At 34.7% G+C, this 18,263-nt stretch overlaps 1 protein-coding gene across 3 annotated transcripts in view; it reads right to left on the minus strand.

Annotated features, from left to right (window-relative positions):
• The window catches only part of BRAF (B-Raf proto-oncogene, serine/threonine kinase), a 158,988-nt gene that overhangs the window by 44,580 nt on the left and 96,145 nt on the right, over positions 1-18,263 (minus strand). For 2 of the 3 annotated variants that reach the window (XM_081244864.1, XM_081244863.1), the window contains exons 6-11: positions 17,733-17,881; positions 16,679-16,798; positions 14,034-14,190; positions 6,928-6,964; positions 3,044-3,180; positions 1,941-2,058 (exon numbers count right to left, since the gene is read on the minus strand). In XM_081244864.1, the coding sequence (XP_081100990.1) occupies positions 1,941-2,058; positions 3,044-3,180; positions 6,928-6,964; positions 14,034-14,190; positions 16,679-16,798; positions 17,733-17,881 (718 nt within the window). Of the gene's footprint in view, positions 1-1,940; positions 2,059-3,043; positions 3,181-5,418; positions 5,539-6,927; positions 6,965-14,033; positions 14,191-16,678; positions 16,799-17,732; positions 17,882-18,263 lie in introns of all 3 variants that reach the window. The other variant, XM_081244865.1, reaches the window with a different exon arrangement.

An 18,263-nucleotide genomic window follows, 5' to 3' on the forward strand; every position in this document is an offset into this window, starting at 1 on the left:
TAATATTCCTATACTAGGATTTCAAAATACCAATCCGAAAAACCAGCCAATCTCATTTTTCCCCTGATATTTAGTTTAACCAATTAAACACCCATGATATTTTCCTAGTTATTTAACAACACTAAATTAGATGCATTCACTAACTGAATGCTAAAACTGCAGTAGACAGGCCCAGTGGAACTTGGCCAAAATAGAAAACTGCAGACTTCTTTATCAGAGTATTTAACACCTTTTCAAATCCATGGATAACTTGTCGCTTTTTACTTAGGAAAATTATTTAAAAAACACAAAACTGCATGTGAAACAGGTACAATTCTTACACGTTGCCAAAGGGTGTATAAATTGGTACAACCACTTGAAACACTGTTGGCAGTACCTACGGGCCCCACAATTCTTTCCTAGGTATATACCAACCAACTTGGACACATGTGTTCACCAAACGACAGGTACTAAGAATATTCATAGAAGCAGCATCCATAATTGCCCCAAACTGTAAACTATTCAAATGCTCATCACACAGCAGATAGTCATGCTACAGTCACACAATGAACACTATATAGAGAATGAATAACCTACAGCTACATACAATAATATAAATGAACCTTATAAACAATATTGAGTAAAAAGGACCAGATACAAAGGAGTACATCCTGTATTATTTCTGTTTAGGTCAGGACAGTGGTTACCCTTGGGGGCAGAGGGCTTAAGGAGGACTTCTAGAGTGCTGGTAATGTTTTGTTTATTGAACAGTGTGTTGACTTTGTGAAATTTTAGCTACTTGTACACTTATGTGTACTTTTTTGCATGTATATTTCAATATAATTAAACTAACTTACTGATTTTTCCTGATTATCAAATAAAGTGCTTATAGTAAAAAAAAATCAAACTTAAAATTAAAAACTTAAAACATTTTGAAAGCAAAAGGAATAAAATTAAAATCTCCCACAATCATGTCACTCTGAAATGACCATTGTTAACCTACTGATGTATACCCTACTAGGCTTTTATATGTATGCAGTATAAATATTTATAAATACATATGAAAAAGGCAACCTAAAAAGATATATACTAAAATATTGATGGTCATTTAAAAAATTATGTTATATATATTTATATGTAGCAGCATAATATGGGGTATTATATGTGCTGCTTTTAAGATATACCACATACACTTTTCCATGAAATAGACATCTACCATACCATTTTAATTTCTATATAATCATATATGGAGGTTATCAATTTATTTATTCCTTCCTCTATTAATGAGCACTTAAGTTATTTCCATTTTTCATTAATATCAAATCTCTAATGAATATACTTGCACACACATCTGTTTGTTCCTGCTCTACAAATGGAATTGTTGGCTCTATATACATATTGCCAAACTGCCCTCCAGAAAATTCATAGCAATTTATGTTTCTACCAGCAGCATTACAATCACAACTCTAAATATAATCAATTAAAAAAAAACTTTGTCCATTTGGTTATCTTTTCAAAGAAATATAAGTCATTTGAGAGGCAATAATGATTTCTATTTTTAGAATTTGTAATTCTTTCACAACTAGTGATACTGAACATTTTTTATATGTTTACTGCCTAGTCTTTCCTTTGGTAAGTACTCTTTTTATATGTTTACTTGTGGTTTATAATACAAATAAAATTACCAGCAGAAAGACTTATAAAAATAAAAAATCTTGGGGACTAGCTCATCTGGAGGATCATCTTTAAAAATTATTACTGTAGTATAATGATTAAACTTCTGGCTGCTGTGAATCCAGTTTTTATTTCCCATAATTTCTGTTATAAACCTTTGGAGGACTCTTGCATCTGATCAAAATTAGCTTAATGACGCAGTGACTACTCCCTTTGATATTTTTTTATAAAAGTTATTATATTCTATTATTATAATTTGTGACAAGGTCACCGTATTACATACATACCATGCCACTTTCCCTTGTAGACTGTCCCAAATGACCCGGATCCAATTCTTTGTCCCACCGTGATCTGCCCATCAGGAATCTCCCAATCGTCACTTGAATCCCGTCTACCAAGTGTTTTCTTGATAAAAATAGTGCAAAAGTCAAGGCAAGGCAAACAAAAAGGGAAAATCTTATGCTTCACACTAAGTACATTTCCCTATTCCTGAAAGGGACATAAGTTAGGAAGAGAGCAAGAACTTTGGAGAAAACAACAAAAAAAACCCATACTCTAGAGGAATAATAGAAGGATGATTCTTACAATATAGAACTTAAGTTTAAGACCTAAGTCAGTATTAGGGTGGAAATAGTTTATTAAAAAATAAAAATTACTTATTGGATATGAGCAGAAATGTTACTATTATTAAATTTTATTATTAAAATCAATAAAATAAAGCAGCTTTTTTACCATTTGGAAGACTACTAGGAGCAAGATAAGTGCTATACGTTTGTGACTAGTTTGGGCTCCAAAGGCCAAAAAGTTAAGTTAACGTACTATGGCTGTTGATAATCTAATTACTTTCTCCCAGTCAGTGCTAAATTTCCTCATGTATCTTATCTGACCCAATCTCTCTCTTAAAAAAAATTATCAACATATACAATCACTTTGGGATGATAAAGGACCCACATATCCAACGTATACTATTGCTAAAATGATTAGTTTTTAATATAGATTTAGTTTACAGCAGACAGCTAATTTTTCATTACGGAAGAATGTCCTTTGGTAGATATTTGTGTTTCAGACCAACTCTTTAGAACATATATGCCTAATCATGCCTCCTAAAATACCAGCTTACTCTCTTCCCATAGTTTAGAAACAGAGCACTATTCTTGCTCTTCCAAAACTGCCTTTTACTCAATTACATTAGAGTTGAGAGCAAAAATCAGTGTTGTGTTGTGTTTTTAAGCGAAAAACTATCAGCTCTTAAATTTATTTGATTATGGGAATTCTGTGTCAAATATGGACATATATGCCACTATATATCATATATCTAAAAGGTGACATTACATTTGGCTATGACTTCTAAGACAGAACTTAGAGGAAAAAAGATATCATATACTCTCACCATTCGATTCCTGTCTTCTGAGGATGAAGATGACTTCCTTTCTCGCTGAGGTCCTGGAGATTTTTGTAATGCTTTCACATTAGTGAGTGAGCCAGGTAATGAGGCAGGGGGCGTGGCAGATAAACCTGTGGTTGATCCTAAGTTAGTGAAAGGAAAAATATATCTATTAAAGGAGGATCAAGTACATTAGCTTATTGGGGGCAGAGGGTAGAGGGAGATTTAGACTTATTTTAAAAATGCAGTATATGTTCTAATACCATTTGGAAAGGACACGCAAAAAGGGAGCCTCATTTGGTGACTAGCTTTAAATTAAAAAACTGTAATTTCTTTTAGTTTTATACTTTTAGCTTTCTGGTCAATTTAATGACCTTTAAAACGTCTGATTACAGATATATACTTTGTTTATTGGTGCAGAGTCTAGGAGAAAAATAATCTTTTTAAAATAAGAGATAAACACTAAAAAATACTCCCAAGTTCTTTCTTTGATCAAAAAACAAGAAGCAAAATCAACTTAAAAGCGAATATAAAAAATAAACTTTTAATTATGTTACCTTAACAGCCTATCAATAAAAAAAAAGATAGAAATTCCCCAAATGGAAACATTCTAATAACGGCCATAATGCTGACATTACCTGGCTCTTTCATATTAACCACTGAAATTTTAAAAAATCCTATACTACATACTACACTATTTAAGAGTGAGAGATACTGGTCACTTTCATTGGTTCCTGGAGGCTTATTTTGGTAAACAAAGATGAAATTTTACCTGCATAACAAAGTTAATGCAAACAAAGCCAAGCAGGTTTCTCAAGACTTTCTGAAAAATCTCTGCCTATAAAATGAGGCCAAGGTAAGCGCTATGGCCTCTCAGCCAAGTTACTACGAATGGAAAAATTCTATCAGCCAAATGAGTCCAAGGGGTACACTCTTTGAAAATGGACTCAGTTGGCAGGGTTGCATACCTTTCTGATGGATATTTTTCCAAATGTTGATTGAGCAAAAATCCCAGTTCATGTACAGAAAGCACCTGGTTCAGAGGGGTTCAGGGCAATGACTCCTAGAGGGGTCTGAGTATAGCTAAGTAGGACTGAGATGTCAGGTAATGTTTGCACATACAGAAAAAAAAAGACTTCAATTTTTTTAAAAAGGAGATAACTATTCTCTAGTTAAAAAGTCACTATCTTTCAAAGAACAAGGATCAGAATACTAATGGCAACATTTAAATGTTAAAACTGTGTAGAACTTTTCTCATTACTATACCACATGTGTCATCATGTGGAATTTCCATGGCCTCACATACAATTTTCTAAAAGAAAATGGTATCTGGAATGTCTATTTATTAGAGCACAATCCATATTCTGCCTTCCACTGATAATTTTCAACATCATGAAGCCTTAACTGCTTACCCAGGCTTCACAATTCTGATCTACTCAGTGCTGTATTGTATCACTTACTTTAATTACACTACTCAGTACTCTATAACTTCCAGCCCATTCCATGGATTTTCTGAGAAAGTTGAGCTGAGAGAGCAAAAATCTGAAATGCCACCATTACATTCAGAATAAGTTCAAAGACACTAACTAGCAAAAGCCAGTAAATATAATTCATTAAAAATATTTACAGCAAGACACCCATCTAAATTTTGACTTAAATTTTTAAAAATCAGTTTAACCAGTAATGAAAGGATGGAAAGATAAAATGGGTGAGTGAAATTATACTGCTAACTTTTTGCTCACATGAGGGCATAACTGAAAGTATAAATCCTAATTTTCTGAAGTATGCTAAAATACCCCAAATATATTACAAATCTTCGTTAGTGAATATAACAAGGTTATAACAAGGTTCCCTACCTTTGATATAAAATATACATGTCCTACGTTTTAAAAAAAAGGACACATATTACAGAAAAATAAAGTGAAAAGTCTAGTAAGAACTCATAATAGGGATTTCCACTTTTTTTAAAAACCAAAAAAATTGATAACCATTATTAGCAGCCATCAAGGTTATCACCTAAATGGATTAAAGTAAAGTAAATTCAACTTGAAGAAGCCCCTCCCCACATTATTTACTGTCACCCACTGAGTTTAAGAAATTATCAAGACCAAAAAGTAAGTAATATAACAAAAAACAAGATGGAAATCTAAGCTCAGAATTTTCTTGCTTTTAATTAAAAATTTATGACAGCACACAGAAAGCTTGTGGTAGTGAGTGTGTGTGAGAAGCACATTCAGAGCATTCCAGCCAGGCCAAGCAGAAATTTAGTACTGAAAACTCACACACTTACAAACACACACTGTGAGGGTGAGGCACAAATAGTATCTGTTGTTTATATTTAGTTTGCTTTGGGTGAAAACAAGAAAGAAGAGCCCAACTACCTCTGAACACTGGGCCAGGCTCAAAATCAAACACTATTTCACTGGGGACAGAATGTAGGAGGGGACTGGGAGTCCGGGATGGGTATTTCCGAAGACAGCGCATCAGCTGGTTCAAAGGGGCTGTTAGAAGAAAAAGAGAGGGGCAGGCAAACACAGGCAGACAGACACACAGAAGAAATGAAAGAAGTCACGGGGAATAAACGAGTTGAAGCCTGCTTCACAAAATAATTCTGGATGTCTAAAAATCTGCTTATTTTCATAAAATTCCAGTGATTCTTTATAAACTGATTCACAAAAAGGATAAGAAATGGCATTTGATTTTTGGTACTAAGCAGGCAATTTTTATGACTAAGTTAACTCTGTGATGCTAACATGATGGCAACATTTAAATGCTGGATGTATTGGGCAAAATTATCAAAAGCCACAGCTATTAAGACATATGAAAGTCAAACTGGCAGCAACATTAATTGGTGGGTTCATGGAACAACAAACAGGAAAAAAAAACCCTTTTATAACTATGTGCTATAGTAAATACTAAGTCCAGGGTACATAGCGTAGGCTTATTATTTTGGTAGGTCCACAGGTATATATAAATATTACAACAAAAGATGGTTTACTCAATGTTTATTCAACATAAAAGTATCTTTGAGTCTGGGCTTAGATATTTTGAATATAAAGCAGGTCACAGTGAAGAGACCAACTCTAAACAAGATATGCAGGTATTGTAGGGCTTCCTTATTAAATAGAAGACAGCTGAAGAGGTAAGCATAAAGGACCACCTGGAAGAAAACGTCAGGATAGTTTCAAACACCATCTCTTAGAAAAATCTTATGGGGGTAAAATCTTATTTAAAAAGTATTTTCTAAAGTAATGTTTTGCTATGCTCCCAATTTTCACTGTGTGCTAGAGTGAACATCTGATGAAAATTCTGTAAGAAATCTCAATTCAGTTTCTCATTTGCTTATTTTATTTACTGGACTAGTAAAAGGGGAACTAGGCTTTTCTATTAGGGGTCCATGCTATAAAGTATATATTCCAAAGCCTTCTAGAAAGCTGAAGGGAAGTGGCTGACAATGTCTAACAAACTGACAAGTTGTAGCAGGCAACCCCAGGGATTCTCCCCAAGAATGATGTAGGGGAGGCAAGTTTTAACTGGTTGTAAGCTCAATCTTTAAGTATTAGTGGAGGTGGTTAGGAATAAAGTGGGTAAAATAATTAAGGATCTCTCCTCAATAACAACATCTAAAAAACTGTAGATAGTACATTTAAGACTCCCTTTTATGTCCTCTCTTTTTCCCTGGCTATGAATTTCTCTGGCTATGAATTATTTCTAAAATTTTATTAGAGATAAATGATAAATACTAAAGAAAAGCAAACAATTTTTGGTTTTTCTCTGCACATTTTTCTCTGTGTCTGTGTTTCATGAAAGAAGCAAATATAAAGGAGACAAGCAGCAAAGCAATTGCATTTTTCCCTGATTTTTTTTTTTAAATTGAAATCACTACTTACCTCCATCACTACGAAACCCTTGGTCTCTAATCAAGTCCTACAAATAAACAGTAATGTATATTTAATCAAAGCATATAGTAAGAAAGTAATAACATTTTATTTTCCACTAAGCATTCACAGAAAGGTTAATTCAAAATAATACCTGCCTTATAAATTACTTCACAAAACAGAAAGAATATGGAATTAGCTAGTGAACATGATAAAATAAAAAATTTGAAGCACTCGCCAACCTAACCCTAGACTGAAGGGATTATTAGTCCTGATGAAATGTTGAAATCCATTTCAGGCCATTCAAAACCAATGGCTGCATTAATTCTTAAAAAAAATTCTACTGGCACATATTAAGAGCCATAAAATGTTCATACCCTTTGATCCTGTAATTCCACTTCTGGGAATTTTTCCTAAGGAAGTAATTCAGAAGAAAAAATGATATGCACAAAGATGTTTAGTGCAACATTATCCATTATACTAAAAAACCAGAAATTATTTCCCTATTTTAGGCATATTGACATATTGGTTAACTAAATTATAGTGTATCAATTTAGTAAGTATTATGTAGCTACTAAAACAATTATGAAGCTTGACTCATAAAACATGTTTACAATAAAAAAGAATGCAAAATTAAATGTACACTGATAAAATTATAAAAATATAAATGTGTAAGGACACACTAGAAGGGGAAAAAATTTGTCTTTATTATTAAAATACAGCTTTTTACAACAGACAACGTGGGGCAGCGCAGTGGGGGAAGAGCCTACTGGCAATGCAATGCAATTTGGACCCTGACAGACAGAACTTAATCTACCCAGTATAACTTAAATATGAGGTCTCTAAATAAGCTCAAAGTCTCTTTGCAAATAGGCAGCTTTTCGTTTATAGGCTAAAACAAAGAGCACATTCTTTACAGATGTATTTCTGTCATGTTCAATGTATTATATAAAGCCTTTAACATTTTCTACAGAATAATCAACAAATACTCATATCTCCAAATAAGATGCTAAATGTTAGGGGTTGTGTGACTATCAATAAATATAAAAAATCATGGTGGTCTCACTAACTTTGTGTTCTTGAGAGCTTATAATCTAAGTGTAAGAAAGATATACACACATAGAAATTATGTGATATAAGAATAAGAGCTTAAGAAAACAATAAAAAAGGTGCCAAAGTTGCTTAGTTAATTGCCAAATAAATAGTATGGGTGAAAAGATTCTTCATGCTATGTAAGTTCAACGGATAAATAAATAACTATAGAACTTGGCCATTGGTGAAGCACTTGAAGAAGATGATCTAAGTGTTGGGGTTTGAGGGGTAGACAGGAATGCAGAAAAGAAAAGCAGAGGGGGACTTCCCTGGTGGTTCAGCAGTTAGGACTCCGCACTTTCACTGCCGTGGCTCGGGTTCAATCCCTGGTCGGGGAACTAAGATCCTGCAAGCTGAGAGGCGTGGCAAAAAAAAAAAAAAGTCTTCTAGACAACCTACTGCTAATAACCACCATAAACTTATATTTTCCAATCTCAAATATGTTCTTAAAGCTCCTTAACAATCTTTATCTATGTGACCTAGGTTAAATAGGATATTCTAGCATTCCAATACTGGCTATTTCAAACTTTTTGCCAATCTCCTATGGGGTTCCTTTCTTACTTGTATCTCTTCCCTTTTTTAGCATGACAGAGAAAACAGAAGCTATCAAAGAACATTCTGTTCTGCCTCTATATCTACAAACATTTGTATAATAATACTAGCTATAATTTTTGAATTCTTATTTTGTGCCAAGAACAATAAGCATTTTCAAATCACTACAAGGGGTAGACACTATAGGCCTCAAGGTTAAGTCATCTGTCCATGGTCATACTGCCTGTAAAGAGCTGCGGAGATAGCTATGTTCATCTTTAATTCCTCATAGCCTCTGAGGAACATCACTTCCAAGTTCAAGGAATTTTACTACCTCAGTTATTCTTTCTTGTTATTTTTAACCTCTCTCTTCACTTGCTTCTTCCCCTGAAGTTACAAATATGCTCAAGTCTCTGCTTCAATCTATGGCCCTTTCATCATTCCTTTATAGCCAAGCTTCTCAAAATTGGCACTTAATCCCACATCTTTACCTGGTTTTGCTATCCTCCAACAGTCCTCTAAAACAGCTCTCAATGAAGTAAAAATGACATTGTAACTGCCCAATTCAATAGTCATTTCCAGTCCTTATCTCATTTGAGTCTCAATGGCAACTGACCTCAACTACTTAAGCATTCTTGAAGTCCCCTTTTCTCCCTTTAGCTTCTGCAACACTACTTTCTCTTACTTATTTGAAGCTAAAGTTAGGAAGAGAAGCCTAAAATGGAGACAGAGAATGACAGTCTCTGCCTGTATCTCAAATGTTAATGTTTACTGAGGTTGCATGTCTACCCTCTTTTCAGTTTACATACAGTCTTTAAGTAATATCACTTACATCCATGACTTTAACTGACAAAAATAGGCTAATTATTTCTAAATCTGTATCTCTACTCAAGGTCCTTATTTCAACTGCTACAGGACTTCTAAACAAGGAAAGTTCCAGACATCTTAAAGTCAAGATGCCCAAAATAAAAGTTAAAAGTTTTCATTTCTACAAACCCTGTTCTTCTTCCTTTGGCATTTCCCGTCTTAATGGATAGAATAAATACTATCTATCCACCTAAGCCAGACAACTCTAGGCATTATCTTTTTTTTTTTAAATTACCATTTCTTATTTATTTATTTTTGGCTGCGTTGGGTCTTATTTGCTGTGCGCAGGCTTTCTCTAGTTGCGGTGAGAGGGGGCTACTCTTTGTTGCAGTGCACGGGCTTCTCACTGCAGTGGCTTTTCTTGTTGCAGAGCACGGGCTCTAGGTGCATGGGCTTCAGTAGTTGTGGCACGCGGGCTCAGTAGTTGTGGCTCACGGGCTCTAGAACACAGGCTCAGCAGTTGTGGCACACAGGCTTAGCTGCTCCACAGCATGCGGGATCTTCCCGGACCAGGGATCGAACCCATGTCCCCTGCATTGGCAGGCGGATTCTTAACCACTGTGCCACCAGGGAAGTCCCTAGGCATTATCTTTTATTACCTCTCATCTCTTTCATTTCTCTCCTCTACTACTATATAGAACAGTGATTGAGATAAGAAAGAAAGGCCAGGTTTTACCCCCTTTCAATCATTTATCACCTGTGTGATCTGGGGTAAGTTTCTTGATATCTCTAAATCTAATTTTCCTAACAGTAAAATAAGGATAATACTACTACTTAACTCACAAGTGTTTGTGAGGACAGAGTAAGAAAACTTATGTAAAGTACTTAGTAAAGTACCTAGCACACAGTAAGCATTAACAGTAGCCATTTACAGTATCCATCCTAACAATCGTGCCTATCAAATCTCTCACTAATTCAAAAGAACTTTCTAAAGTAAAGAGCTGATCACTTTCTTTGCCACTCAGTTTATCGGACCCCCTATTACCAACTACTACAGTGACCTCAAAATAACATAATGTCTTTCAGTGTGGACTCTACCTACTTAGTTTCATCCTCTACCATTACCCACCCTTTTCCTGAACCCTAAACTCCTACAATACCAACTATTCATTACAACCCACATAAAGGTACTTCTATATTTCTGCACATACCATTTCCTTAACAAATGTCCTTCCTTCTTAAAACCCCCACCTAGTGCACTGAATAAACTCCGACTCCTTCCTATTCATCTTCTACAGTCTGGCTTAAATGTTGTCCCTTCTCTGCTAAACATTACTAGATTTAACCAGGTAGGGTTTATCATCCCCTTCTATAAACTATCACTGTATATTTTGTGTTTATTTATTTATATGGCTGATTCATCCATTTCCATTAGACTGTGACCTCCTTGAGGGCAAAGACTGTGCTAATTCATCTTAATTCCCTATTCTGACACAGTGCCTATCCCAGATTAAATATTAAATCTGGTTTACTGGAATAATAAATGACAAATAATGACTGAAATTGAATGAAATGACTGAAACTGAATGAAATGCTAAAAGGTTTATATTTTTCAATGGGAAGTAAATGAAAATTTTGGAACAAAGGAACAGATGATGATAGAGGTCTTATAAAAAATTATTCTGATAATAGCAATAAAAAATGGAAGCGGGCAGAGAGAAATCAATGGCAGGAAATCTATTTAGGAGATTAATGTAATAAGTAGTTCAAGTGAAGAAATATGGGCCCAAATGGTGGTAGTAATAACAAATTTGAGATATATATCAAAAGGAAAGGTGATATCTTATGACTATTTGCTTATAGGGGAAGATGAAAAAGCAAGATATAAAGATGGCACTCCAAATGTTCAAGCCTAAGAGAATAGGAGAAACTTAATAACACTAAGACATAAAGAGAAATAGTCTAAAAGAACGTCAGTTTTGAAAGTAAATACAAAGGTAACAACTTTGAACATACTGACAATAGATCTAACGTAAAAATAAGATTTGATTTATTTCACACAATCTCCTTATTTCCATATTTCCCTCTCCTATTTTTTTTTCCTTTGTATTCAGGTCTGGCCAGATAGAAGAAGACCTTATTAGTTGAGAAAAATTGATATTAAGAAAAGGCTATTTTAAATGAATCCAATAAAAATAGAGAAAAAATTTCATAGTAAAAAACAGGAAGAAAGTCTTACTTGGGAATGTATCTTGAAAAATGAAATTAAGATTTATAAAAAGTTTATTTTCTGTTACATTCAACAAAACTTTAAGTTATAATTTCAACAGTACGCTAATCCTTAGAATACAGAAAAAATCGTTTTCATTGAATAATATCAAACTTAACGACAGCACAAATTGAAATTCTTAATTTCATATTCATCTTTTACATCACAATCATAATCTTTTTTTTTTTTTTTTGGCGGTACGCGGGCCTCTCACTGTTGTGGCCTCTCCCGTTGTGGAGCACAGGCTCCAGATGCGCAGGCTCAGCGGCCATGGCTTACGGGCCCAGCCGCTCCGCGGCATATGGGATCCTCCCAGACCGGGGCACGAACCCGTATCCCCTGCATCGGCAGGCAGACTCTCAACCACTGCGCCACCAGGGAGGCCCCACAATCATAATCATTTTTATAAAAATTTTAAAGGACTTCATCAATTCCCTCAAAGGCCTCCATCAATCCTATGATATTTAAATCATTTTCACTTGAAAAGCCTATTCTCTTGTCATCCTTATAGACTTTCTCTCTTTTACTGTTAACTGGACTAATTTAATTCTGCTGTACCCTTATTTCTCAATGACTTTATAAGATTTGAGTAGTTCTACCAAGTGACTTTTTCACCGTCTTCATAAAATCCTTAAAATCTTTTTTTTGTTGTCAGATTCACAATCAATCTGCCTTATGTTTTCACTGAAATGTTGGATAGTGATGGAAAAGGGCCGGAATGCAAGCTGGTATTAAATGGGGAGGGATATGTGAGTGGAGACTAATATTAAGGGAGTCTGTTAATTAGTGATTATTTTCCTGTTAGGATAATTTTTGCTTCTTTACTCAACCTTATGAGGACTCACATAAGGAATACTGCTGGTATAATGAGAACAACCCCTGTCCTCTAACATACACATGACCCCTCAGTAACTTCAGTATCCTGCTTACATGGTGAAACAGTTTCAAATTCCTTTTTTGTTTTTTTGCGGTACACAGGCCTCTCACTGTTGTGGCCTCTCCCGTTGTGGAGCACAGGCTCTGGACACGCAGGCTCAGCGGCCATGGCTCACAGGCCCAGCCGCTCCGCGGCATGTGGGATCTTCCCGGACCGGGGCACGAACCCGTGTCCCCTGCATCGGCAGGCGGACTCTCAACCACTGCGCCACCAGGGAAGCCCTCAAATTCCTTTTTAAATATAATTACTTTCCAAGGCAAACAAATTTGGTGGCTTTTTTGTTTTGTTGCTTATTACAGACAGAGACTGAGAATAACCCACATTTTTTATCCTAAAGTACAAATTCTGGGAGAAGTGATCCCAACCCCACCACAGCTCAGATAGCAAGGGCTCTTTATTCTCTTTAGTAACTCAGTTACTGAGATGATGTACTGATAGCTGAATGAACCAGTCCTTTTGGACTGATCCTGCATATCTCATCTTTTTTCTCATCTCTTCCTTCTATTTTGTCTATATCAGGGACTGGCAAGATACAATGGGCTGGCCACCTGCTTTACTCAAGTTTTAGTGGAATAAAGCCTCACCTATTTGTTTAAAATGTATTATCTATGGCTGTTTTCACACTACAGTGGCAGAGTTCAACAGCTATCATTAGAGATCATATGACGCACAAGCCTAAAATATTTACTATGTGGCCCTTTAAGAGTTTGTTGATCCCTGGTCTATATTACAGGAAACAGACCTCTGCTTTGTCTTCTAACCCTTTTACTAATACAAATATTTTTTGATGACCTCTTATGTTAGATGCCAACTAACACTTAATAGTTCCTATGTTAGGGAACTATATTAGGAATGGTTTCTGCTGTCCAGGAGTTAAGGTCAAATCGAAGAAGTGACACTAATGTACGTAATTAACTTATAGTATGTAAGATAAACCGGGAAAGTAAAAAAATTCACGAGTGACCAGCCCCAGAAGGAGACTAAAATAATTGATTTCTGTAGAGATGGAATCCAATGGTATACTCAAGAAAGTAAAGAAGGTAAAAGGTAGCTTTGCATGAGAAGTACATAGAGTAATGATTAGTCCTTAAGGGTTATTTAACTCAAAGTTAAACTTTTAGAAATTTAGGTAAAGATTTCAAATTGATCTAAATAGGAAATATGCAAGTGTATTCTTATTTTTTCTTTACCCCAAAATGGTCAAGTGGATTATCTGTTAAATAAATGAAGATAAGACTTTTACAGAGATGGTGTCATAAGAAAAAAAAATGAGAATAACTCTATAATTTGGTGCTAGTTCAATATTTTATGCCATCAGAGAAGATGAAAAGGCTTTTCTGATTTGTAATTCATGAAAAGTCTATCACTTATAATAACTGTGATAAATGAAAGATGGCACTGATTTCTGATCTATATTATAAATGTAGCAGAAAAAATAAACACACTTGAATTTTCTAAGTTCGAGCACTGCTGGATACTTACATCAATATTGACAGGTTCTATGGTGTTTATATGCACATTTGGAGCGGATGAGGACCGGTCTCGTTGTCCAAACTGATTTCGATGATCTTCATCTGGTCGGAAAGGCTGTGGAATTGGAATGGATTTTGAAGGAGACGGACTGGTGAGAATTGGGGGCCTGGAAAAATCAAGTGATTGGAAGATAAGATTCAGAGCAACTTTATAGAGATAATAACATAGAAAAATGGATGATATAAAGATTTTCTTGTTTTCATATTCTCAAATAAAATCTTTAAAATAAAGCATTAAAAATCCAGCAGTAATGGCTTTTAAAAGTGTTAGTTTAAAAAACTAATACGTGCTTGCAACTAACACTGACAAAGCTGCTTGGCTCAAGCAGACACTCCAGGGAGTATCAATGATAAGAACACTGATTCTTATCCAGAAAACTCCAGAGAAATCTACAAATGGCTAAAAATTACCTGTTGTTAATCAGCTGAAGAAACTCTTGTCCTTTAAAGTTATACAAAAATGCTCTAGGTAGGCACTGACTGAATAATGTCTGCCAATTTTTCTACCTTTGCCATTTCTTGATAGTTGAAGTTACTAAAATGAAATTTTTATGGGAAGTATCAATATTAGGAAATTATAAATCTTTTAAAAACATACATGTGTTTTTCAGGACCTAAAAGATATACCTATTGCTTTATACAAGAGTTGAATTAAAATCCTGAACAATAATAGCAAAAGATTCAAAAGATGATTCTCAGAGTATCAATCTCTCATATTTTGAAATGTTTACCATGATCAATAATCGATACAAGACACACAGGAAAATAATATATTAAGCATTAAAGTAAATATTTGTAACAACTGCTTTTTGATGAAACCACCAAAATAGGTGACAGAGTGACCTATTTTGGTACCGTGGATAAATAACAAAGTCTATGATCTCTCACTGCTCCCAAAATGAACCTGGCACTCCCAGAGCACATTAAAGTTTTGAGAATAGATTGTAAACACCTGTGAGAAGTCTGTGCCCCTCAGAAGGAATACCCTAGGGAGCTAAGAAATGAGTGTCACTTGACTGACGAGGTGTGACTGTCTTAGTGAGCTCCATCAGGACCAATGAATGACTCAGTGCTAATAGCCTCTCTTCAGAGATTGGTTACTGTTGCACCCCATCTTATGCAAATGCTATAACTAATCAGCATTATCTAGTGGTTAATAAGACAGCCAGAAAGACAATGTTGAGGGAATAAAAAGACATTTTTAAGACGGGAGAGGGTTTAGAGAGGAATGAGAAGAAAATACAGTAGAAAAGGACTAGATTAAGGTTGAAACAGCCAAAGAAGCCAAATAGTGACAAAAGGCTTCTAAATAAAATATGTTAATAGAATCTGAACAAGAATTTGTGCTTCTTTGAAGCACACTTTTAAGGGTAGGGAAAGACATTTTGACTTTATCTAAATGAATCCACTTAGAAGAGAAATAAAAATAATACAATATTATGTACTTCAAAAAACTGCTATAAACCAATAAGAATTATAGGTAAGGCTGATGGAACTGGCCTTTAAGAAAATTAGCACGTTCTACTGGTCCATTTTATTCTGATAACTGAGAAATATTTAGTTTGTGACAAAGCTGTCTTTATTTTTGCTTTAGACAGCCAATAAAAGCAGTTGGCAAGGGATTTTGGGAGCCAGGTAAAAAGAATGTAAAAGTGACAATATTAGCTTTTTAAAAGTTTTGGAAAGTGCACTGACTTTTTAAACACTACTTACAGGTCATTTAAAGTCTCAAAGCAGTAACATACTTTAAGTTAGAACTTAGAAGTGGAAAAAGCCTGAATTTACTACAACTGAATAGGGTAGTCTAATTAACAAAACTGATCTGGTGTAGTGATAGCAAGTCATTCTTGAAACTTACTGAATTAAAACTATGACAGCAACATGTAGTACACAGTAAGTCAGAAATATGTATGTAAAGGACATTGGTCTTTAAGTAAGAAAAACAAAAACTTGGATTAAATCTAATATATTTTATTAGCAAATCTAAAGAAAATGGGTATACTAGAAGATGAAGATATGCTGCTTGTACCTCCCTTCTCCCCTTGCTCCTGTGCCCCCACCATCACCATGCTTTTATTTCCTATGCTCATTCAGATTCTAGAATTCTTTACGGTCCAGTTCAAATCCCACTTTCTTGATTAAATGTTGACTACCCTCTCTCACTATTCTCTCTTCTCCTGTAAACATGATAATATTTATCACATAGTTTAAAATAATATATCATAAATTGTAGATTATAATTATATACTATTTTTAAGTCATCGGCCATTATCTCATATGTTAATGTTACTTTTCTAAATGGAAATCATATACTTCTATATCTGATATTAAAAATAAAGCAATGAGCACAAGGCAGGGACTCTAAATTATCTGTTGCTTTTTTTCAAGGATGGTCCTAAAACAGTCTATGTCAGCTTTAACCCTGTGTATCTGTACCAAATGTATGTAAATTAGCTGACTGGTGTGATAAGTTACCTGAAAAAAAAAAATCCTTAATTTAACAATCCAAATGTTGGAAAGGTTTATAATTAACCAAAAGTTCCAAAGAAATCAGCTCAAATAGCATGTCACTGAACAGCAGGAATCAAATCATACCCAATAGAATCGGAGGGGGGTGCAGAAGGGGATGATCCAGACGTAAGGGTCGTCTCTGCTAAGGAGGCCTCCTCCTGTGGTATTGGGTGGTGTTCAAAGAACTTGGAGACAAACAGCAAACTGTGAGGCAAAAACAAAAACAAAACAAAAACAAACCTAACTTGTGCAAAACCCAGAAGCTTCATATACCAGAATACCTTAAAGAATTAACAAAAATGTCTGAGATCAAATTCCATTTTCAGGAAGGATTGTTAAATTCAATTAGTTGTACTTTTTGTCTAAAGGCTTATTGTAAAAAAATTATATTGTACTTTCAAAGGCAAGCTCAGAATCTAAAACTAATTGCTATATACAGCAAATTTCTACATAGTAGAGTGGAAAAATCATGCTTTATGGTTAAGGAATTAGAAGAAAATGTATCTACTGCTAAAAATTAGGTTATATCATTATGATATACTTTAAAATACAGAGTTGAATTCCCTCTACTCAAGTAATCAAAAAAAGGAATAAGACTTTTACTAGCAGCAGTAACAATACAAAAAAAGATTAAGATAGACTCAATCTATTGAGAGAGGTAATAGGGGGAAGAGAGGGACTAGGGGGAAGAGAGGAGGAGTAAGAGAAGGAGAGGGGGAGGGAGAGATAGAGACAGACAGACAGACAGACAGGCACACAAACTTTGAGAGAGAGAGAGCACTTAATTTACAAAATTGCTGACAGAACCAGATTCCCCAATCTGCGGTCCAAAAATATAATGGTTAATTTAATTGAAACACCCAAAACCCATCGAAAAGTGATTTCTATGGGCAAGGGATCTTTATTAATTAAAAGAGAATATAAAACATAAATGAAATGTACAGCAAACCAGAATTATAATTTGAGAGAGAAGTACTAGCTATATTACATATTACTCTCTAGCCACACTTCAAAAAGTTCCCTGTAACAACTCTTCTGTGCAGAAAACTTCCACAGACTCTAAGACATACTAGTTTCACATTAAGAAAAGTTAAATGTAAAGTGGAAGACAGAAAAGAAAAATTTTTTGATTACTTACTCAAGTTGGTCATAATTAACACACATCAGTGGAACCTCTGTACTACAACGCTGGTGAAATTTATAACCACATGTTTGACAGCGGAACCCCTGGAAAAGCAGCTTTCGACAGAAGTCACAAAATGCTAAGGTGAAAAAAGTTTTCCGTACCTGCAAAGTAAAACATCGTAGAGGATTTCAAAAACTAGTAAGAATCTTTTTAGAAATCAACTTATTTACTCTTGATTAAAATAACAAATCTTGAATATGCTTACATCATGAGAACTGACTTAAACACTAAGATACTAAAATGAAAACTAGTGGATTCAAGATAACAGATGGACTACATGTATTTATCTCCCACCCACTAACCAATTAAACTCAGAAGTCAAGAAGATGGAAAATAAATAAAACACTAACTAATATGCTTTACTACATAAAAGTAAAAGCAGAGATGGCAGGAGAAGGAAGAAACAGGTGAAAGACAGAATAAGGGTACACTTCAATAACTCTACAAAGAAAGGAGTTAACAGATGCTTACTGGTGTTGACAG

Source organism: Mesoplodon bidens (genome assembly GCF_964165515.1).
Source record: "Mesoplodon bidens genome assembly, chromosome: 9".
NCBI classification, from domain to species: Eukaryota; Metazoa; Chordata; class Mammalia; order Artiodactyla; family Ziphiidae; genus Mesoplodon; species Mesoplodon bidens.